Here is a 25,831-nt window from a genome sequence, read left to right as displayed (position 1 = left end):
TGTTTGTCTTACCATTACGAATATTTCCAACTGGATTTTAATGAAATTCGAATTTATAATAATAAAAATATAATAAAAAATAAGAAAAAAATGTAAGTAAAAAAAAAAAAATTCATGTTAAGATTATTTTATTTTGACATGCAACATAAGGGTGTAATTTATATAAATATATACATACATACCCATTTAAATATAAGCACAATATTAACATAGAACATACATGACATATTTAGCTACAGAAGTTATGTTTAAAGACCCAAATGTATTATTAGAAATCAAGATGTAAATCCCAAACGATTGTTCATTTTTCATAAATTTTTTATTGTAATTATTTTTAGTTTGAGTACTTCAAAAGAAATTCTTACAGTCCAGCCAATAATAATCCCCCTTAACTCCTCGAATACGATAAACCAGCTTTTTTGATTCTTTAATATTATTAATATTCATAAGTTTACGCATATATAGAAATAAAGTTAAAAAAAAAAAAATTAAAATTAACAGGCATTGAAAGAAAAACTAGCATTATAAATTCAATTTAATGACATGGAATCGAATAACGAAACTGAATAATTTAATATGGTAAATAATTTTAGTTTATCGTACTTTTTTTTTCTCGTTCTTAAATATGAAAATTAAATATAATTTTATATTTAAAACAAAAATGAAAAATTTTGTGTGTATTTAAACGATTTAAGAATGAAAAGAAATTAAAAAAGCATAACAACACAACACTTAAAATTCTACTATTATTATAAAAACAAAGATTCTGAAGGTTACCATCCTAAGGAAATACTCGAATATTATAATAAATTTAAAATAGTAAAGATTCAAGACTATTTCGGATAGTCAGATTGCTATTGGAACGCTGAATTAGTTTTTAATATCCCTGCGAATTGAATTGTTGGGATGTCTTGAAAAACTCAATGAATTGGATTGGCTTACTCCATGCTGGACCACCTGCGTAAACATAATGAGGAACTGAAGTGTTCCTTTCTCTTTTACCATTTACTGTTATCCCTCTATGAACGGAATTGTGACTCATATTGCTCGTGAAGGACAAAGAAAAAAAACAGCATTAAAATAGTATTCATGCACTTCGACGAACCAAAGTGCTGTTAGGAAAGTATGAACAGAAGAACTGGAAATGATTGAGCTTGAATTAGGTCAGTATGCTCAATAAAATGTCTTGTCGAAACACTGTCTTGTCGAAACGTATCGAATTCTCCTAGCATCCTGGGTCTTGAAAATGCTGGCTCCAGAAAATCAAAAGAATCAGTTCTGTCTTTAGAATTATCTTTTTGGATTCTCAAATTTATTGCTCATAATCAAAATAATCTATTATTGTCTATGCAATACTTGATGAAAACCAATAAATATAAGAAAAATTTCATTCACACAATTATTAATGATAATGAAAATAACACATTTTGTACTACATATAATGTAATTGACTTATATACCACATTCTCTTAAATTAAATAATGCTGTGAAAGCATATTTTTTGCAGATATTTGACAAAGAAAGCAAATTTTAATTGACAGATTTTTTATTTGCTTTTTTATAAGAATTTGTACAATAAATTGTATAAAATTAATGTCAAATGCAGTATAAAATTAATTAATTAGAGAAAATATTGTTTATTCTACGTTCATACATAATTTCTCTTTTTACAAGATAAGGCGGCAAACTTATTATTATTAGTGTATAAAACTTTAAGTGTGTATAAATGACAAAAGAGAATAGGCGACATTTTGAAGGCCTAAATAAAAGGGTTGTGGAAAAAACTAAAAAAAAAATTTTTTAATAACATGGCATTATTTTTTTGTTTTTTTTTTTTTTGCTTTTCTTTCAAAAATAAATGACATATCATGACAGTATATTATTAACATTTTATACATTTTACATTCATTTTCCTCTACCAAAGAATATTAAAATTAAAAATAAAAATTATAATTGCATGTTTATGTATACTATATTTACTCGCGTATATATGCACATATTATACGTATATATACATACTGAATGGCATGTGAATATGTGACGCCATATTTAATATAAATTGCATTCACATTATACAATGTATGTATACCAGTCACATTCGTAATTGTGGAAAATAATCAATGATTGCAGAATTTTCTTCTTTATTACATTTTATGTAGTTTTGTAATGACTTTGGACATGCTTCTAATATTGGACACGGTTTACAGGCAACAAAATTGCATTAACCATGTTTTTATTAATTAATTATGTACATATGTACACATACATATATATGTTATAAGGAGGTGTTTTGAAAGAATTCAATTAAATTATTGTAATTTTTTCCCATTTAATTAAATTAATTTTCTCAAAATTAATGGAATTCATGTCGGGCTTCAATGAAATTTTTATAGCGAAGCACCTGACAATTTTTTTTCTTTTCGATTTCTTTTTGTTTTAATTTTATATTTTATAACTGTAATTTTGTTATTTGTTATTTTAATGATATCATTTTGTAGTTGAATCCATAACTAGCTTAAATTATTTTTAATATTATAAATTGTAATGTAGGTATGTATGTATGTATGTATATTTAGGATGCTATTCAGTTGTATATTTAATTAAAAAACTTAATATTAATTTTAATTCAAAAACTTTTTTTAATAATAGAAAATAAAGTTTAAATTGAGAACAACACAAAAAAATGTTGCATATCTTCAGATTTTTTATAACATTAATTACATAGAATTAATTGAATTCGTGTATATGTTTGAGTGTGTTTTTAATCAGAAAATTGCAATCTAATGAAAGAAATTTTCTTAGTTTTGAATTTAATTAGAAAATGCAATAATTGTATATGACATAACATTTTGCAATCAAAAAGTTAGAACTCATAGTCAGAATTATTCTTATTCACATCAGAGCTCGATGTTTAAAATTTCAGGTCATTAGAAAACTAATATTTCAAATTCTCTTCAAATTAAAAAAAAAAAAATTTTAATTAATTACGAAAAATGCAAATTAATTATAAACTAATTTTATTATTTTATTTCAATTTCTTGCGGTCTTTTGTTTTTTAAACATTTCTCTTCAAAAATTGTAAAAATCCCACTTCACAATTTTTTTTTTCTTTTCAGCCATGGTGGGATTCGATTCGATGTCCTCACGTGTTGAAGGTGAGTGAATTTCTTAATAAACCACCAAGGCATAATCCTTTTAATTTTAATAATTTTTGTTAAACAAGGCCTTCTTTGTTTTTCTGTAACTAAAATTTTATTTAATATTATAAACTTGCAATTTAAAATTAAGAGTTCTTTGGGTTCTTTAAGTAGGTTCTTTAGGTAAATAAAACACTGTGGCTCTTAAAGCAAGAACTCTTAAAATTTCTTTATTCATGGCAGCGCGTTGACTGAACCTTCTCTGGTTTTAAAAAAAAATTTCTTTTGTATAACAGAAAAATCTATTTTGCATATGCGTGTGTTACCACAAGTTTTGATTATTCCAAAATTGAGGTTAAGACATAATTATTTTGATTTTATAAATTATTTATTCTAATTATTTTTCAAGTCTCAATCAATATTTCTAAAAAATAAATTAAATTAGTCTTTCCTAGAACGTTCTTATAGTGTAATTTAAAAACGGCAAATTTCGAACTGAAGAAAAAGTGAATTGTAATAAATTTCAGAGTTCATCCCTTACATGTAATTTAATGCCTTTCTAAATTTTAGCTCAAACCACTTATTGTTTATAAATTTGTAATATAGTACATTTACCAATATTATAGGCAATCCTAATTTACACACTAATTGTTGACAAATGGATACTTAATTATTTAAAATAAATTAGAGTTTGCATTGAATACACAAATTTTTGAAAGCTCATCAAAAATAATAAAGAGTCTTGCCTGGGCTTTCTTTAATATAAAAAGAAAATAAAAGAACGAGGTTAATTAATTAAAATACCAAGAGAAAATTAAGAAACTACGTAAAGAGCTTAATTATTTCAATAAAGTTAAATAAGAGAGATTTGATTAATTTAAAGTAAGAGAGAGAGAGAGAGAGAGTTGAATAATTAGAAAATCTTTTGCTATGAGTTTTCGGTGGAGACGTACTTCTTCATATTAGGGAAGCATAATTAAATTATTTTAGCGAGATATCTGTTTGCTAGTCTGTGTACGCGTTTATCTGAAATTTTGACGTTTGATGAAACTATATGTATAAGTTCAGCTTGGCTATATCATATAAATTTTCGGGACATGCCAGTCCTTGAGAACAGGAAAGGAGGGGGATAATATTTAAAAGATATTTTCAAAATCTTGTGAAATACTTTCGCTAAACTTGACAAATAACATTGCGGTTCATTAGTCCTGTCTGCATCAGATTGTTTTTAAATGTTTTCATAATTTTTTTTTTAAGTCTGATTGTTTACTTAGAAACGCGGTCAGAATAATGAGAAAAATTCAATATAAGTTCATTTCAAATCTTTCAAATTTTGTGATTGACATAAAGTCATGTGTAATTTGTTCATTATACAAAAATGTCAAACTAATTCAATAATACTTTAATAATTTTTAAATAATTTACGTAAAATCCTAAAATCATTTAAGTCATTGTATAACAATATTAATTGAGGTAAAAGCTTATTCAGAAATTTAAAACTATTTTAATTTTATTTTATAAATATGGTCTTAATTTAATCCTTATAATCGGTATTTAATCCATTGATACCCAACATGAACTAAACATTAACGAGCGTATAATGTTCTATAAATAATTTAATATTAAAAATAAAATTTAATCTTATTTTTTTTTTCTTAAAGTAATTTTGAATTTCTTAAAAGTTTAATAACAAAATATAAGGATCAAATCATTTAATTAATTTGTTTTAAATGTTGTTTTAGCGTGTTCATTTATTTAGAAAATAATAGCTTTCATTAAAGAATTTTTTATTGAAAAATACAAATTAATAAATAAACATAATGTGAACCTATAAATATATAGTTATTTTTGAGAAAAATTAGGATTCTTTGAGATTCGTATTTAAGAAATAAATTAAAAATTTACCAAAACTATTGTCCATCGTTTGCAAGAAATTCCTTTCCTATATGTTCAGTTTTTCGATACCATCCCTAAAAGTAAATCGCCAGTGGAGCTGGGTAAGTCCATGAGTTTTTTCTTGATTGTTTTGTATTGGTTGCAATGCACCTTCAGATAATTTGAGCCTTTCTTGAGCACTGCTGCGCATGAAGGCTGCCAGTACGGCTAATGAATCTGCTGAATAAAATTTTCGTCTGCAGTAGGTATCTATTTTAACCTTTATTTGATATACATATGTGATCATCGTAACCATTACTTAAACCAAGCAACTACCTTGCTTTTAGTATAATAACGTACAAGTTTAAAATGTTTGTGACATTGTTTCGACATTTTAAACAATGCTCATTCGAATTTATTACGTTATTTGATTTATAGCTCCAAAATTTTCTGTTCTCTGTTTGTATCAGGCAGAATTTGATCTACTTCTTTCTTGAAAACTTGATCGTTCACTGAGTATGCCTTTTGTCTATTTTTATTGATATAGAACGTTTTTTTCTTTTGGTGTCTTATTTTTTGACGCCATTTTCATATTTTGCTTTCTCTTTTCCCAACTCTCATTCTTTATATCCTTAGCTGAACAATTAGTACTTAAACTATTTTACATGTGACTCGTCGCAATGCAACACAAAAAACTTTATTAAATAAAATTTTTCTTTCACCACCATTTTTTTAAGACATCCGCATAGATAAATCATAAAGTTATGGAGTAAACTCTAGGAAAATTATAAGATTATAGAAAAATTTTAAAAACTGTTAACCTCTTTTGCAAATCCTTAATAATTTTTATACAAGGAATTATTAAAATTATTATTATTTTCGAATATTTTCCTATTACAAATCTGCTCTTCTTTGATTTTTCTTAACATAATAAAAATTTGTTATAATTTTATTCAAACAAGAACTAATTTTACGAGTGTACCTACTTACATGAAGATTAAATGAAAAATATACAAATACAATTTTATCTTAAAGGTTTTAAAGGCTATAGAGAAGCATGTTGCTGCTTTGCTATCGTCACATAAAACTTTTCCACATACATGCACGTATCATTTACGTTTGAGTTTTTTTTTTATACGTCTTAGCTTCTATTAAGGAAAATCTCATCCTTTTCAACATCATAATTTTTTACAAATTCGTACAGCACTTGGAATATTTCGGATATAGGATTTGCGTTTTTTCTTATGTTTTTATTTTATACTCAAAAATCATTTATCATTTTAAATTCCTTAAATGGACAAGAATTGTTTATATATGTGTATTTTACATTTATTATAAATTACATATTTAATACGCAAAGTACAAATTTAATTTAATGCAGATGTTTGATCTATAGTACTCTAACATATTTATTAGATTTGTAGCAGCGGTCGAAACGTTTGTATTTGCAAACAAAGTCGAAATGCATTTTAGTAATTTTTGGCTTAAAGGGGGTCGTAGGCTCAGGTTTTGTTCACTATTGAATTCTAATCATTATGTTTAGTTTTATACCAAACTCGTAGAGGATTAGGTAAATGATTATCGAAAACAAATTGTTTAACCTTCTGTTTTAGAATTTTTTATGAAATTATCAAAAATCACTTCGTAGTTATAATAAAGTTAAACGAAAATATTTTAATACATGGTATTATTACGTAGCTTTCAATTAATCTATGCAGATCCAGTATTTCTTCTGTCTTCTGTTGCTTGGTTCAATAATATGGCATCCTCCGGATTCACTATTGTTCACTATTGCGTGCACCATTCAAAAGACCGGTCAGAATATCTCAAAATTATTTTTATAAATTATCTTTAATATTTTTGTTGTTATAATACAAGACTACTTCGAAAACCTAACACAATGTGTGTGCACATATCTATGTATATTATACAATTTCTATACTAGATAAAATTTAACTTTAAAAAGTGGAATTTTGTGCACAATTAGCAATAATATTAAAAAATACATGTGTAAGTACATGTGAAATAATATACAAAGTGTTTAAGGCTTGATAACATTTCTGAAGGAGAATAATAACAGTCTCGGATGAACAAAAATCACTACCAGTATATCCGTATCTGTTCAATTTATTGAGCTATCTCAAAATTTGACTTCCCGTACAATGACATCTTTTTACATTTTTAATACTATTATTCATAAAAAATTAAAAGTGAGACCATTTTTTAAAACTTATGTCTCATGAAATTCCTGCGTTACAAAAAAAAAAAAAATACACAAAGAGAATGCTTCTCAGGAAGGTCATGAGCCTGGAGCTCAATAAATCTAAAATAATGGCGCAAAGAAGAAAATTTGTTTATTCGAGCCCATATTATAATCCTCCTTCAGAAAAAACATCGAATCTCGGACACTCTATACACGTAAGCGTCTCATATATAATAGCACACATATATACGTACATGTAACGTAGATATCAGAATAACTTAATTTCCTCATTTACACACCCTTATATGCGTTGTTCTGAACTAAAATTTTAATCATTTATCATTCCTTCTACAATGTTTGCACACATTACATATATACATATATATCATACATGTATCTAATACGATGGTGATTGTTGAATCCTTGACTGAAATGATAATTTTCATGGATAATTCTATATATGAGATCAAAATATTGCATACCTCTATTAAAAACAGTATGATACTTACACCACAATTGAGGGTTTTATTTTCTTTGTTTTTTTCTTCAAGTCTATACATTTAGATCCTTTGCTAATTTCTTACAAGATTTCGTGGTTAATATTAAGGTATTTCTTTTATTTTTTATATATGTACATATTTTTCCTTTTCATTTTTAAACAATAAAGGTTAAATAATTTGTAGACATTAACATTAGACAATAAAAAGAAAATATTTGCGTTTATTTTTGGTTTGAATTTCGGGTAATCTTGTTTAGAAAATTTATTAATAAAAAGTTGTTTATTTTCGGCCATGTAAGTATCAAATGACTATAATTGCCAATGAAATATTCACTCAAAATTATTGAGCTTAGTTATAACTAATTGAGACTCACATACTAACTATAATTGTAATTAATTAAATTCCATACGTACTTGCTTAAATAAAGTGGTAAACTTTTATAGTTACCCTTAATTGGACGAGCCGTAAGAGTAAGCTTTTCGTTTTCTTTAAATGGTGGTTTGAAAATTTTCAAGTTCTCTTATCATGCTTTAGAAAGACCTCTTATAATGTTGACTTGAATTTGAAGCTCAAAACTTCGTTCCATTCCAAAAATTCCCTCCAAATTTTCATTTTAAATATTTTTACTAAAAAGCAATTTTTTTTTTTTTTTGATTGAGCAGGAGCCGGGTTCGCACTATTGCGAATTTCTTCACGGGGCACTGCCCAGTGAAGTACTACTGCATAGGCTGGGGAAGTCGGGCTCCCTCCTGTGTAGATTTTGTGGGGGTGGCGATGACTGGCTGTTCGGCGCTGCAATTGTCTTGGACATGGGTCCCTAAGTGTTCGGGAACTGTTATCCAACTCCCTTAGGGATATCTCTGGTTTTGTGGTTGGGACGGGGATATTATAGGCGGGAGCGTGGGGAGGCTACAATAAGTCAAGAATGGCTGCGGTGGCTTGGGGGGTTACTCCTGTTCCACTCGGTTCCCTTAAAATCTACAATCTACTAAAAAGCAAATAAAATATTTTCTTGTTATTTTAATTCTACCATCACCCAAAATTAGAACAAGACTAAAATAGCCTACTAAAAATATTGGAATAAAATCCGATCTTAAAATAAAAAAAAATGCCTAATTTTTTATAATGTAATTCTCTTTTATATGAACTAGAAAGTTTAATAAATATTTACATCCCTATACACCTCTCTCTATCTCTTACATAATACAAATATAAGAATAATATCGTGTGCGTATAAAGATGTTAAAAATACTTAATTAATTGTTTTTATTTTTGCCTTATAAAAACTTTGAGTTTGCCATTTATTCTCTTATTGGATCCTTTGTAAATATCCGAAAGTGAGAATGAGAGCAAAAAAACAATAATAACAGGCGAGAGATAGAATGGTGTGAGAAACTCATATATATGGGAATTTTTTACTTTATATACGTAGAACACTCGCAAGTGTAGAAGTAATGTGTGAATTACAGCAGGGCAGATATGTAAAAATTTTCACTTAATTTATAATATTTAAATTCTAAAGTAATGCGTACATATGGCTGTGTTTAATGTGTTATAGCAGTATGATATGCGAGTAGCAAAAAAATATAACACTTATTTAAGTGTTTCTCAACTTGCTCATTAACTTATAGAGAGAAAAAAAAAAAATTTGTGTTTTCTTTCAAAAAAAAGAAGAGAGATTTTATCTAGTTTTATAATAAATGAATGAAATATGAAAATGTTACAAAAAAAGAACACTTTTAATTTTACGTTATTGTAGTTTGTAATAACAAAAATATTAAAAGTCACAAGCATCTCACAAGGGGGTTGGTTATTAAAATTTAAATAAAATTTGTTTTTGTTTTTAAGAACGTTTTTTTGTTTCATGTTATTGGGGCACTGCAATTAATTTTAATTTCGAAATTTATTTGATCGAAAACTTTATTCCATATGCCTTCAATTTTTTCGAAAGCATTTTTCGGAATTACAGTTTCTGCCAAAAATATCTATCTTTAAATATTAGTTGCCGCCACAAATATAATAAGTTTTCTATCGGCTGTAATTGTCATTGATTTGACGAATCAACACTAGTAGGAATAGTGTATGAGTAGATTTCAATCTATAGTAGATAGTAGATATAGTAGGTCTTTACGCTTGGATTTTATTAAGCTTTTGAACAAAAAAAAAATCGTAAAAAAACTTCACTTTTATTGCATTTATGAAGCAAATCAAGATGCAATGAACCAGGAAAATGCATTCAAACGATGCTCAACAGAGAATGGTGTTGCAAATTTTATGAACAACCCGGCAAAAGGTATGGACAGCAGCCCGTTTAAAAGAAATTTTTTAATTTTTCAATTTATCATATCAAAAGTTCTCTTAACAGTTCTCCCCTAACAGTTATTTTCGAGTGAAAATTTTTAACAAATCTGGCCTTAAAAATCATTCGAATAGTTTAATTAATGAAAAATTTTTTAGAACCTTTTTAAATACTCGTAAGACAATGTTACATATGATGAGTATAATATATTTTGTTAGAATTGAATGAGTATGTAAAAATTTGTTAATTTGACACCATTATTTATAACAGGTACTTTATAAAATATAGTATATCATGGCAATTTGAATTTAAGGTGTGTAAATAGAAAACATTATATACGTTATAAATTTTATAATTTTGCAATCTAACCAAAAAGATACCTTTGTATAAATGTCACAGCTCATGTTAAATTGTCAAGATAAAGTGAAAGTTATTAATATTCTTCAAGCTTTTTTTTTTTTTTGGTTGCGTTCTATATGCATAATATGTTCAAGGGTTGTTTAAATAAAACTAATATTTTTTAATAAAGAATCCACTTAGGAGTGTACTTATAAAGAAATTTATGATAATATTAATTTTAATCTTGATGATTTAGCTAAAATAATTAACTACAAAGTATGATTTGTGCTAATAATATCGTTTCGGTAGTATACTTAGTGAATTTGTTCTAAATTAAATTTAATAAAATTTTTAAATTTTGTTTTGTGTCAAAAAAATATAAAAAAGAATGGAATATAGTAAAGACCTTCAAGAATGGGTCCAAATGAGCGCTCCCTAATTTAATTTTCGGTTGCAAATTTTTTCAAAAATTTCAAAACCTCATACGAACACGGTGACATATTGTTAGGAAGAGAATAACATATTTTCAATTTGACGACAATAGGCAAGGCTCTAAGTTCCGTTTCAAACCAGAAGTTTGCGGCAGGTAATGGCACGTATATAAGGCCACCAGCCTGATCATTAAGTTTTTATGAGATAAAGGTAAGAATTCTTGAAATTATGAAGTTTCTTTTTAAATCATATAAAATAGGTTTCTTATACAAGACCAAATTCAAAGAATCAAAGCCTACCACCTCAAATCAACGATAAATAAAATTAGTTGAGGTCCTGAAATTTTTTAAAAAATTTATGTACGAATTCCAACTCCACTGGCATTGTGAGCTCTTTGAATTGAAGATTTTGTTGACTACTGAATATTCGGATTAACGGCCAGGTTACCCAATCTCGTAATATAAAGTTTAATTTATGATTATAATTGTAATCGAATTTTATTGAAATTTTACCCCTTCCTCTTTATTTCTAACCTTTTTATATAATTTATAAGTTTCAAATTAAAAAATTTGTTTATTAATTGCCTAGCGTTAATATAATATTGTTAAAATCTAAGCATTTACAATAATATACCTACAACTTTTAATAGCTTATATTATATAGTTCCATACCGTTCCTCATATTTTACAAAGATTCATTATTTCTTTGTCGATCGTAAAAAAAAGACTTTGTAATGAATATGCACACATACAAACTTATAATTTTATGTTATATATGTATATATGTATACGTATCTATAAATAATATAATACGAGATATTGTTTATTGTCTGATTTATTATATTCCAATTAATTTTACAGGTTGTTACCCTTCTATTAACCGATATTATGTAAAAATTCAATCAGGAGAACAAACATAACGAGAGAGAATTCTTGTGTTATTTACAATTATAATTATAGTCCAAAAATTCTTTATGATTTTAAAGCTTTTTAAGTATGAAGCCGCTTGATACACTCGTAATTTTATATATCATTTGACTAAAATAATTTTCTTGTGGTATCTTGTATCGGGAATAAGAAGTAACGAAGGCAAATTGTAAATGCTCAAATAAATACATAGTGGTAATTCATAGTTCTTTAATTTAATACAAACGGCAGGCATTTATAGTAGTTTAAGTTTTTGAATTTTTACTGTGCTTAAGAAATAATTTAAATAAGTCATTTGAATTCATTTGATTTCCTGGAATAAAACAAGAAAGATCTCAGTACTGTGGTTGTCATTTCAACAATGCACTGCCTATTAATTTAATGGTTTGGCAGAGCTCAGAGTCCGAACATATTTGCGGGTGGCTGAATGGATTAAGTGCGAGAAAGAATGTATCATGTTGGGAAACTTGTTATTTGTTTTCTGCTGGATGATAACTTTGGTAGAGCAACTCTTCCTTTTCTAATCCCAAAACACCAATGAATAACTTAAATGAAAATCATTGTTTGAAATCATCAGCAACCTACAATAACACAGCTTCAAATTCTAACTCGATAACATCTTGTGAAAAGCCTCTGTTTACCTAAACAGTAAGTGTATAAGTATTTCTTTAAAAATAACTATAAAAATATTAAAATAATAGATAAAATAGAAATTATTAAATGTGAATAATTTTTATATTTTTCAATTTTATGATGAGCTTTCAAAAAATATTTGCAAAAAAAAAGGAAAAACTATATAAAAAGATGAATTTGTTTACTGTACATGCCATAAAGATGCAATGACTTAGCAATTATTTGATGTTCCGTTGCATTGCGATTTCAATGTTAGTTAATCTTATACATGTTTTGATAGATGAAAAAAACAAAAAAGAAAAAAAAAAAAACAAAATTATACAAAATAATAAAATCATCACCACCAAGACCATTCCGTATATTGTCGATTGAAATATTCAACTATTGATGATTACAAAATGACTTTGCAATTTTTCTTCTTGAATGAATCTGTAAAAATATTATTTTAGACTTTCTCTTCTAAGCAAAAAAAAAAAAAAGGCAAATAAAATGTAGAAGAAAAACAAACAAAACAATAGAGAAATCAAAAATAATAAAAACCAAGAACAAAAAATATTGATAAGGATTTCAAATGGAAAATTATCCTGTGGGTTTTGTCTTCTATACGAATGTGAAATGTAAAATTTTGATTTTCATTAAATTCAGCTTTAAAAAGTTTGAAATTTAAATTTTATATAAAAATTAGAAAACTTTAATCATTCTATTTTATTAAACATTTTAAAACATGAAAGTAAAATGCCAACTCTTTCTCTTTATACTCGTATCAGCAACTTGTGTGGTTTAGACTTTACCCGCAACGTACCTGCATTTAGTGCATACATTTTTTTTAAATACTTTTAAGTTAAAAATAAAAAATAGTTGAATACAATATTATAGAATTGATGAATTGTATGTGCGAAAACTAATTGAAGTCTTCTTAACTCAATACTCAAAGCGAGCTCAAGCCTTTGGTTGAGATCAAGTTTGCAGATCTTAAAAAGTAGTTCTTATGTTTTCAGCGCTATTCTGCAAAAGAAAATTCAAAAACTGAAAAAAAAAGTTCTGAAAATAAAAACGTCCCACTGCAACCATCTGTTTTTGACATGTTAATTTTATTTTGTCATTTTAGTTTTAAACCTTGGTGTTGGTATGTTAACATTATTAATTTATTTTTGTTTAAAACAAAACGATGGTAAATGAAGTGCCATATACTTCATCAAATAATTCATAAAATATCCAGATTGTTGCACTTTGACCAGTTTTTTTATTTTATTTTTTATTCTATTAAATGTTGCTAGAAAATTAGCAAATTTTTTGGCTATTTGCTCTCTGGAATAAGGAAACTCTGGATGTACTTCAAGAATGTTGTTTAAAACTACTCCCCACATCTCACTTCTCTTTCTTCGCCCCGAGCAGAAGTCGTTTTCTAATTTCAGTCTTTCAGTTGTGAGGAGTTTGGTTTCTGCCCTGTACCATCTTTTTATGCTATTTTCTTCATCCTCAAATCTACATAATAAGAAAACCATTTCAAATTTATTGAAAAATTTAATTTTGATAATGTAGATATGTACTTACATGTCCTCACTAGTCGCGAGTGTTTTAAACATTATACAATTTTGAAAATTTGCAAGTTTTAGAAGAAACTATTGAATTTTGTTTTAGAAGAAACTATTGAAATTTATTGAAAATTTTTGAACAAAGTTAAATTTTTTTAAAGAAATTAAAAATTTAAGCGGTCTTATTTCATACTATTAAAATTGAAGGTTATATTTTTTTCTTATTAATGACAGCACAAATTTAATGCTGCAAATGCTGCTGAAGTTCTTTTCAAGTTCTACAAGCAAAAACGCGCTACTTTTTGCAGTATAAATACAAAAACGCACTGCATTTGTAGAACTTCATAAGATCTGCAAACTTGAACTCAACCTTTCACTCAAAAAACTGCATTTTTCGAACAAAAAAAAAGAGAAGCAAAAGAGAGAAATAACGAGTTTAAGAGAACATTAGCAATTATTAAATCATTAATCGAAGGTGTAGTCCTAAACAACACTAAGGCTAAGGAAAAATTGTACCAATATTTAAATGTGAAATGGCCGATTTTCATAAGTGCAGTTGTATCCAAAATTTTGAGAAAAATAGTACACAATCAATTTAGAAATCATGCATTGAAATCATGCATTGAAGTTTCGATAATGGACGTTATAAATAACGTTCAAAGTTTAAAGGATACCTGAAGGCTAGTATTCATAGACCTATATGGAAAGCTATATTGATAAGGAAATTATATGCATTTGGAGTCAAAAGGCACGCATTATAAATTTGTTCAATCATATTTAGAAAATAGAGCACAATTTACACAAATATTGACAGCAAAAATGTAGGTCTTAACTCGTCAAGGTAGTATACTATGTTCTTCACTTTTTAGCTTTTGTATGGATGGTATTCAAAATATAAGTGATATTGTTGATATTTGTTTGTACACTGTAAAGACATGCATGGTTTTCGAAGCAATTAGAACAATTACAAAATAAAATTAATTCTGAATAAATTAATTCAAAAGCTCATTTTTAACGCAAGTAAAACTAAATATATGGTTAATGGCTTAGTGAAATCCGAGTTAAACATTTATATAATTAATTCTTCAGAATTTAAGTTATTTGGTTTGTGGATTGATTCTTGTTTGAAATTGTACGTTCACACGGTACGGGTATTCTAAAGGATATCTAAACTTTTTCGTCAAGAAGTTCGTGTTTTATTGTGTACATTGTTGCCTCAGTTGTAAAAATCTATAAATTTACCATAAATTGACTAAGATTTCTTAATTCTTAAAACTTCTTTTAGCTTTTTCTAAAACAAAATAAAAACTATTCAAATATTTTGCCTTAAGAATAAAAAACCAAAAGAAAATTTTGTTATTTCAAGGGCAGAAATTGCAATGCATACACATGAACCCGAACATATGCTTATAAGAATATTCAGGAGTACATGCAGGAATATCGATTTATACTTATTATTGAACAATTTTTCTTAAAATCAAAGCGTATAGCAATGCATTTTTCCTTTCGATTTGTTTGAGAAATGAGAATTGCGATTACTTTGCCTTTAAAAATTGTTCATTTAATATGAAAACGTTAATGTTGAGCCTTTTTATACCCTGCACTTCGTGAAGGGTATATTAACTTTGGTATGGAGTTTGTAACTACATGAATTAGTGGTCTCCGGTATGGACATATATATATATATTCTTGCTCAGCGTCAAATTCTACGTCGATTTAGACATGTCCGCCCGTCCGTCCGTCCGATCGCATGATAACTCAAAAACGAATAATGCAATCGACACCATACTTTCACAAGTTTTCTTTTTGTGCCAAGGATGAACCCTATTGTAATTCGGACAACGGGTTCGGGTAGCTGCCATACAACTCAAAGAGTTTATTTTAAATATTTCAAAAATTAATACTCGTAAAAGTATCAATATAAAATTTTATATACAAGTGTCCAATTATATTCTACAAATTTTCTAAAAATTTTAATGGGATAGCTTCACAGGTTCGTGTGGCTGCCATACAACTCCAAAAGCAAATTTTTTATATTCGGAAAAATAATAAATGAATTCATGAAACATGGCAGTCGTGTGTCCAATTACAAGTCAGACATTTCTGAAGTTTCTATAGAATTGTTTCACAGGCTCGAGTAATTTCTATACAAAAATGAAAAGTGCAGGGTATAATTCAATCGGTTTATACTGACTGAAACGTTTTTACTTCTTGTTTTTTCTTATTGTATATTTTTTTTTACCACATTTCATTCAAATCAAATCTTATTTCCTTTTTTAAAATATCTATAAATGGATAAGAAGATACCGGATCAAAATATACTGTATGTAGGTATAAGGAAAAAAAAGGAGGTGTTCGTCTGGTGAATTCTCGTGTATGTGAAACGAATTTCACATTCTTTTGTTTTTTTTTCCTTAGGGAAAATCTTAACTTAGAACATATGACATTCTATAGAAAAATTCTTTAATAATAAATATTAAAGATGTGGTGAATTGTTTGCTCAATTGTACGTACATATATGTAACAATACTATATATACAATGTATTTTTAGAAAATTTTGTGTATGTATATATGTATATAAGCATTTATTAAAATAATGCGAATACATAAATCCTCCCTTTAGTTCTGCTTTAATGTATCCACCTCCTGTCAATCAAATAATATTCCAGTAGGGTTTTCGAATATATAAATCTCAAGTTAAAAAATATTTTTCGTTTTGTATATATATACATGTACATATATATATTGTGTATACTCCCTATAGTAAATGGGTTGTAACTCAACATGTAGGCTATATGCGAATAGAAGTATAAAAGAACAAAATTTTAAGATTATTTTTGAGCGTACTTTACTCAAAACAATCCATTGATTCCTATATATTTTCATTTCTTGAGAAATAAATTTGAGATGAGATTTCATTCAATTTCTAGAATCCTTCTTATTTTATTTAGATGTATAATATTATGTTGTTGCATTTTTTTCTTTCAATATATCGTGTATGTAGACAGGATGTTCGATGAATTTAATAAGTTTCACGTGAAATATATTTGTGTATGTGCGTGTAATTTTGTGAAGATAAATTAAATTCCATCATTTATTCTTTGGTTTCAGTTTGTTTTTTTTCTTGTTTTTGTATTTGGTAACATTTAAAGGTGAAGTCTTTTTTTTGAAATGAAGAAGCTTTAATATTGTTTAGGAATTTCTTAATAATCAGAATAGCTATACTATATTTTTTTGTGATTTTTTTTTTGTTATTACAATTGGAAAATTTTTATAAATTATGTATGTAAGTGTATGTATAGAGACATATAAGTCGTTTAACGGAGGAAATTGGAATTATGTAAAACTAAAATCGTATTCAACAAGTGAAATTATTATTCAAATTCATTCCTTAGCGGTATAACATGTAATGCGGTCCATTGATTTCATAAGATAAAAATGAGGTTTTTGGATAATATCCTGACAATTTTAATCCTGATAATTTTTTCTGCTATAAGAAATTAATTTCTTAAAGTAAATTTTCGTGCCGACGGTGTTTACCATCGTAGGAAAATTTAAGATCATAATATTATTAGAGATAAGTATGTTTTCATACCCATGTTTTACACCCTACATGTCATTCACATTCTGTAAATATTTAATTCTTCAACTAATGGCTTTTTGGCAATTAAACTTATAATCATCTGTTATATTAATCATTCAATATATTATAGACAAAAAAAAGCGCCGCCGGTTATGCAACCTTTATGAATATAAATTTCAAAAATCTAAGCACCACTTTAAGAATTTTACCAGAAACTTGATTATAAAAACATTTCTTCTGTTCTCCATTCATTCTGATGTCTTTACCTGCCTCCTTAGAATAAAAAAAAAATTTTTTTATTAATTTTAATAATTTTTGTTTTTTTTTTTTTTTTGTATATTTCAGCTGAATTTGTTCAAGAAAATGGTTTACCTAGAAGACTGCGAACCGCTTATACAAATACACAATTGCTTGAATTAGAAAAAGAATTCCATTTTAATAAATATTTATGTAGACCAAGAAGAATTGAAATAGCTGCCAGTCTGGATCTTACCGAAAGACAAGTAAGTATATAGCTATATTGTATATTGTTTAATCTAAAAAAATTCAAACTTAAATTAATTTATAATTTACTTAAATTTATAATACTGTAATTTAACTCGGTTTAAGTGAAATTATTTGATCTTACGAAAAACCTGCTTCTGTAGTTGCTTTACCATTTCGTTCTTTTATTTATTTATTTTTTAATTATTTGATTTGTAATACAAGCTCAAATATTTTTGAATATTTAACATAATACCGTCGAATTTAGTATGTAGTTGAATATGAATGAAAAATTTTTTGACATATTAATTAGAAAAGAAATAGACTTTCGTATAGATTACGGACCTTTTTAAGGATTTCCTAAAATGTGAAAAACTTAACACATTATTGAAAATTTCTTAATGTCTTGCCCCAAAAAACTATATAATTAACTACCCGGAATTCTGGCACATTTTTTTGAATTCTCCATTGGAAGTTCCGAGTTTTCGAATATTAATGTGTTCGTAAACGATTAGACTATTAATGTGTGTCTCCAGTATTTGTATTTCTCAATAGAGTATGCAAGTAGCTACTAATTTTGGAACTAAATTGCGTTTTACTTGTTCATTGTGGACAAATATCACTGTATCCACTCTAATAACTATTATATATTTGAATTGAATTATAACATTTCATTTATACGGTAGAATATATCCTTAGGACAAAACACATTCACAGGCTCCACTCATCAACCACTCACCCTTCTAAAATAATGTCCTAAAATAATTAAAAATGAGAATTTCCAATATTATTTCCGAATTTTTCCATTTATTCTTTTAATATCCCTTCCATATATCTATATACTATTACGGTTTTTTAATCTATATATGTATGTAAACGAAATTCAATGATTTAGTAATTAATTTTGTTCTAAATTTAGTAGGTCATTTCCCAATTTAAGTGAAATAAATAAAAATACAGAAAAAAAAAATTAATTTGTTTTTAAATTTTCTTTATAAAAATAAATTTTTTCTTTTCTCTTCCTTTCTTTATTCTCTCATTTTCTTTGTGTATATTTTATTATTATTTTTTTTTTTTTAATTTTCTTTTTAGGTAAAAGTTTGGTTTCAAAATAGACGAATGAAACACAAACGACAAACATTATCGAAAACTGATGATGAAGATAACAAGGATAGTTTAAAAGGTGATGATAACAATCCGTCTGATAGCAGTAAGTCTAAAATATCAAAAAAATAACAAAAATAATAAAATAAAAGAAAATTCTAAAATTTTCCCAAAAAAATTAAAATATTTTTCCCAATAATATGAAAATTTTTCCTTGCTGTTTTGCTTTTCATTTTGTTAAGAAAAAAATTCAGTTTTGGTGCATGTTTTACCCATTTTACCATGAAAATTTTTTCAATACCGTTGCTATTAAAATACTTTATTATTGTTTTAATATGTGTATAAGACATACTCCAACACACACACACATACGTCATAAATTTTTTTTTAGTATATATGTATAATATTATGCCAAGAATGTAGAAGACAGAAAATATATCAATCACTGTCAGATTTGAGTGAAAGTATCATTTCCCCCTATTCCTCACCCATATTAGATATTCTTTTATGCAATCTGTGTTGCCTATGAGTTGATTTTTTGTTCTTATTTTATTCTGTTGTACCTAGAATGATCAAAAGCAAAAAAAAAAATGTTCTTGCTTTTTTTTTTGTGATATTCAGATTTTAATACATAATTTTTTTTTTCTCTATTCTATCTAATTTTATTTTTTTTTTCTATATTTTTTATAGATTCAAATTCAAAAAAATCTTGCCAAGGATGTGAACTACCATCGGATGATATACCAGATTCAACATCGAATTCTCGTGGGCATAATAACAATACACCAAGTGCTGCTAACAATAATCCGCGTACAAGAAATTGTAAATTTTTTATATTATATTTGTTACAAATACATATACATACATTCACACATATATAATATACAAATAAAAATCTATATATAAATATATATAGCTCCATAATTTTATAATTATTTTTCAATAATACCGTTATTTTAGTATAAAATTTTTTACAGGGTGGCATGTTTTATATAAATGAAACGATTAGCAAAAGTTTTTATGCAATTTTATTGTAATTTGCAAGAAAACATGAAAAATTTCAAATTTACCCGAAAAAAAAAATAATTTTGTCACGACGGAATACCTTAGAAATATTCTATAAATTTTCTATTATACACTGGACAGTGCAGACTGGGTTATCACTTGCACAAATTGGGACAACCTGGGGACCGTTTGTATAGATTTTACCATAATAAAGATCAGGCGGCTAAGCATATTCTCTGTTTCTTTGAGGCACTGGCCAAAAGCCGATTGGTTCACTTGGGGGATATGTGGTGACGCCTTCGAACTTGTGGGAGGTGACACTTGGACGAATCTTTAAATACATGAGGATTATAGGCCTGGCTGGCGCTTTTTAAGAGGTGTCACAATAAGTTTTTAGGACTGCAGTGACCTAGTCTAAGGTTGACCCCCACCAATCTATGAATCTATCTATAATTTTCTTAATATGTGCATTCAAAATTCATTCAAAACGGCAAGTTACAATTCTAAATAAACAACAATAATTAATAAGAAAATTAATTCGGTGCAACATAATTGAAATTGCATTAACTTGTTCTACACTTGTTTATAAATAAATAAGTCGCCGAAATTTACTCCATACTGAATTTAAATACTTCCATTCTGAAATTGATTTCACTAAAATTGGTAGAACAATAAATTTGTAATTTTATATTCAAGCTAATCTGGTCATTTATACAAGACACCCTGTACAAAAAAAAAATTTCAATATTAAATTAAGGCAATCATTTTTAAGCGAAATGACTAAAAAGAAAAAAAGAAGAAAAATTAATTTCTTTTGCTCATTTTTTTTGTTTTTTGTTTTGTTTTTCTATACAGCAACACCTACATCATCTTTAGAATTGGGAAGTACTACTAGTCGTACAGGAACAAATATTATAACTGCCGATTCAAGTGTGGTATCTAGTGTCAGTTTAGATGATGAAGATGAAAAGTTTTCTGAAAAAGAAAAAGATTTGGATGAAAATAATGTAAGTTTTCTTTTTTTGTTTTGAAAATGTGTCAAAAAAAATATAAAGTGGAAAATTTTAAATTTATAAATTGCTTATTGAAAAAATAATAAGAAGATAAAATTAATAAATTTTTGTTTTTAGAACTGATTAATAAAGCGTAACCAACAGAATACGTTAGGAATAATTGTAATGAATTTGAGAATATGAGGCAGATTTCAATTAAAATGTCAACGAATAGTTTTTCGGACCAAGAATTTTGGTTTCGTTTGTAACAAAACCAAAGATTAGGTTATGTTTTAGTTACAAAATTTAAACATCCAATTTATGTAGGTGGCTAAGATTTTACGTGACTTACAAATATGAACGATAAGAAAATGTCATTTTATATTTCTGGTTCTTTAAAATATTTATAGTTCTACTGGATTTTTGCAATTTCTTGTAGCAGAATTTTTTATTTAATTTGTTTCAATTAACAATAATGTTAAAAAACAAAATCATTGAAAATTTGCATTTAAATGATGATCCGGGATCTCAGAATTATTTAAATATTTTTATATTGTGTCATTTTAATATTCAATTTAAAATGCATATGACACCCATGTGTTTGTGTATACTCTGCTTAGTTAAAATGACTCGACACAATTTTAAACATCTTTATTTTATTATTAGAAAATTGATAAATCCGTGACATTGTGTTGTAGATCAAGCATAAAAAAATTATATTGAAAAAATTTATTAAAAATATTTTTTAATAGCCAGTCATATTTATGTACATACATATGTGCTTTTCGAAAATTATGCTTCATCATACCAATTTTAATAACATTGAGATGTTAAATAGCAGTATGATGGAATTAAAAATATTATTTAAAATTAATTTTCTTAAGCTTATAAATTTTGATCAGTCAATAAAATATTGTTTATTAATTAACAGCTTTAAGAATTCATAATTTCATATTTTGCAGGTTGTTTTATTAGAATTAAACGATATTGAACTTCAAAAGCTTTCACTTACACTGCATCTTGCCATGCATATACTGCATTTTCTATTGCAATTTCTTTTAATACAAATACACATATGATTGGCAATATCCAAGCGAATATATTTCACATCTTATATTACATAAAAATTATTTGTCAGGGTTAGAGCTTAGGTAAAGTTGCAGTTTACACTTCGTTCGCTTAGAATTATAAGGTTCTATTATCCAAAAATCAAAAAATTGAATTTTTAATGCTAAAGGGTTCTATGAGCTTATAAGAAGCTGTAAAAATGAAATCTTGTAATTTCTTTAACATTGGCAAAATTAAATTATTCTATTTACAAATTTTGCGGTTATGTGCATATATAGGGTTGTACTCGTCAAATTTTTTTACAAATATTGCACCTTATATTTTTTATTCAATATTATGTAATAAAAAGCACTCAACATTAAATTTGTGACATTGAATTTGAATTCTTATATCGATTACATTATTAAATTTTACTTAGCATTGTAGGAAGTTCTTTAAATCTTATTAAGAAAAAATAATATTAATTCTTATTTATACTTCAATTTAAAAAGGCATGTAGGTTTTTACGTTCTAAAATCTTTGATTGTTTGATAATTAGATGCTTTTGTATTAAAAGCTTTTCAGAAGTAATCACTTTTTGCACCTGAATTTTACCACATGACAACTTAGTGTCACTATTAAGTTAATAATTTATTCATTAAATTCTTTATAGATTTTTTTTTATTTTATTTCTAAAAATTTCAAAGTCATATTTACTCTGAATTCCTCTATAATATAAGAATAATTATTTCAACTGAAAAGCGATTGCAATATGTAATTGTGATTTACCATAAATGAAATTCTGAATAATATTCAATTAATGTTTAAAAAAAATGCACGTGTGCATCGAAATTCTAATGCATTTTCATATTTTATTGATGATAAAACAAAATTGATTAAAATGCAAATCATATTTAAATAAAAACTAAACAAGTGGCTAATATTACTTGCTATCACTAAGATTTCTCAATATTTCAGAAATATTGTGCAGTTAATGGAGAATTTTACGATTTTAGTTCTCATACACAATATTTTCAAAATTTCAACTTCATTTAAGTTTTTTTCATAACTACAATGCACCTTCGATAATTTTTTCTATATTAAATAACATTAAACTGATAAAAATATTTCTAATTTTTAATTATTTTAGATAATGAAAAACGAAGTAGTTTCAACATCATCAAAAACATCATTTACAAAATATGAAGTATTTCGTAAAGATTTTGTTGATATGCCACCACAAACGCCACCAAATAAAATTCCTACACCACATTTACAAAATTCTTTACCGATAACCGTCGGAACATCAACAATAAATAAAAATTCAGCAAATTCACCAACATGCCATATCAAAAGGACCAATAATTCAAATTCAACAAATAATTTTATAAAAAATAACAACAACAATAATAATGATTTAATACAACATCAAAATACAACTGAAGGAAATTTTACAACATCATCTGGTGGTTATTATCCAAATTCAAAACATAATTTTAATAGTCATCAACATGAATATTATAAACGTGAACCAGAATTTTCTCCAACACATTATTATAAATTAATAAATAATAATCAAGGTCAATGTGAATTTCCAGTTCCAGTTCCAAAATCAGAATTAGGAATGTCATATACATTTAATAATTCAAAATCAACAACTGGTAATACAACAGTTGGTGATATTAATTCCAGATCATATCAAATAAATTATCATGGCCCAAATTCAAATAATAATTATTATCCAAATTCACATGAACCAAATTGTAATAATAATATTCAATACAACAACCAATTATATCATAATCATGAAAATCAAATACATGCAGCAACTGGAGTTAATAAAAGTGGTGTTGGTGGAAATTGTTATCAAAATAATTATTATGATGGTATAGCTGCTGATGCAAGTGGAAATTGTTATCAAAATAATTATTATGAGAATATGAATAATGAATATATAGGTAAGAAAAAAAATCAATTTCTCTTAAATCACCATGAAAGTTCATTTTGATTCTTCAAAACCACGTTAATTTATTTCTACTTTGACGGCAAAAAGAATATTTTTCACCAATATTCTTTTTGGAATTATTTTACTTACTGTTCATACGTATTAAAAAAATATTAATGACACAAACCATTTATTTAAACACTAAAAATGCTAAGAGCCAAAAACAAATGTACTAAATGTACTAAAACCGAAAAATCGGTAATTTTTGTAGTAGAATATGGAACTATTTATTGTGAAATGTCATGGTTTGTGCTTTTGCTAAAAATATAAATATATTTTGACAATAATGACCTCAGACGTTATATAAATTAACTATGATGCTACTTAATTGAATGACAATCGTTAAATTCAAAATAAGATTACTTGAATTTTAGAATAAAAAAATAGCTCTATGGCGATAAAGGCAAAAACATACTTAAATACATTAAGAATTGTACATATATAGCTGAAAATCTTATTATTGTCAATCTAATGACAATAATAAGATAGAGAAATAGAAATAATATAGACTAGTTCAAAATTAAATGTTTTTAAATATTTTAATTTTAAAGGATGACCTCAAATCCTTAGCAAAATCTATTTGAAGTTCACAAGTACTGTGAGCTAAGGGAAGAACCTGATGATTAATATTTGAATTTGAGTCTTACTTTCAAATGCTCTAATATTTCAGGTTTTGTTCCTTAAATTGTAATTTTAGTAGAATACCTCAATTTTTTAACACAAAATGAAAGCTTGAGCTTTTTCACAAAGTGCCGGCCTAATAAGTATACACTAACAACTGGTATACAATAAATTATTTTTTAAGTGGAATATGTGCTTATTTGTTGAGTGTTGTAGAATACAATTAAAATCTAAATTTTAAAATCTGCAATAAAAATTGTTGTTTAATAATATCCTTTATTTTTAGGTAATGCAAATGAATATATCAATTATTATGATGAACAACATTTACCACAACCAGAAAATAATATGCATCATCATATTCAAAATAATCAATATAATTCAGCTGCAGCTGCTGCAGCAGCAGCCGCAGCACATCGTTCACATTATCTTGCTAATTCAAATATTATAAATGGGCCCAATCATCATCATCATCAACAGCATTCAACGACATCAAATCCAAATCCATCAGAAACTGTTGAACCGGCAACTGATTTTAATTTTTTAAGTAGTTTAGCAAATGATTTCGTTCCCGAATATTATCAATTAAGTTAGTAGAATTAATTACTCTTCAATGTTATTCTTATTATTATTATTATTAAAATTATTATTATTATCATTATTATTAAATATTATGAATTAAATTAGAATTTAACTTTAGAAATATTATAAATACAAAATTATTAAACGTGTATATTTTTAAATATGCACATTAAAAAAAAAATTTAATCTTAGTGGAAAAATAAAGAAAGAATAAATGAAAAAAAAAATTGTAAATAAAAAAAAAAACAAGTTTTCTATAACCTTAAAATTGGTTAAATGATAATTTAAATTAAAAATGAAAAAGAAAATAATCTTTAAACATTATAAAAAATTTAATTATATATGAAAAATAATTATTAATAAACTAAAATAATAAAGGAAAAAGGATTATTCTATCGAAATATTTGGATTCAGTTTGTTTAACATTTGAGATATTCAAATTTCTAGTTCGATTGTAGCAATTAAAATTACGACAAAATCGATTGACAGTGGCTAAATTTTAATCGAAAATTAAATTCATGTACTGTTT

At 26.2% G+C, this 25,831-nt stretch overlaps 1 protein-coding gene across 4 annotated transcripts in view; it reads left to right on the top strand.

The window, feature by feature from the left end:
• The window catches only part of LOC129607909 (homeotic protein proboscipedia), an 80,825-nt gene extending 55,328 nt beyond the window's left edge, over positions 1-25,497 (top strand). Inside the window, exons 2-8 of one of the 4 annotated variants that reach the window (XM_055519159.1) lie at positions 3,117-3,155; positions 17,809-17,966; positions 19,039-19,129; positions 19,741-19,872; positions 20,911-21,062; positions 23,245-24,052; positions 25,007-25,497. In XM_055519159.1, the coding sequence (XP_055375134.1) occupies positions 3,117-3,155; positions 17,809-17,966; positions 19,039-19,129; positions 19,741-19,872; positions 20,911-21,062; positions 23,245-24,052; positions 25,007-25,314 (1,688 nt within the window). In that variant the 3' untranslated portion in view covers positions 25,315-25,497. Of the gene's footprint in view, positions 1-3,116; positions 3,156-17,808; positions 17,967-19,038; positions 19,157-19,740; positions 19,873-20,910; positions 21,063-23,244; positions 24,053-25,006 lie in introns of all 4 variants that reach the window. The other 3 variants (XM_055519158.1, XM_055519161.1, XM_055519160.1) reach the window with 3 other exon arrangements.
• Positions 25,498-25,831: the final 334 nt, after the last annotated feature.

This window comes from Condylostylus longicornis, unplaced genomic scaffold (genome assembly GCF_029603195.1).
Source record: "Condylostylus longicornis isolate FDR11 unplaced genomic scaffold, ASM2960319v2 ptg000030l, whole genome shotgun sequence".
NCBI lineage: Eukaryota > Metazoa > Arthropoda > Insecta > Diptera > Dolichopodidae > Condylostylus > Condylostylus longicornis.
This window is presented reverse-complemented; position numbering and strand designations above follow the sequence as displayed.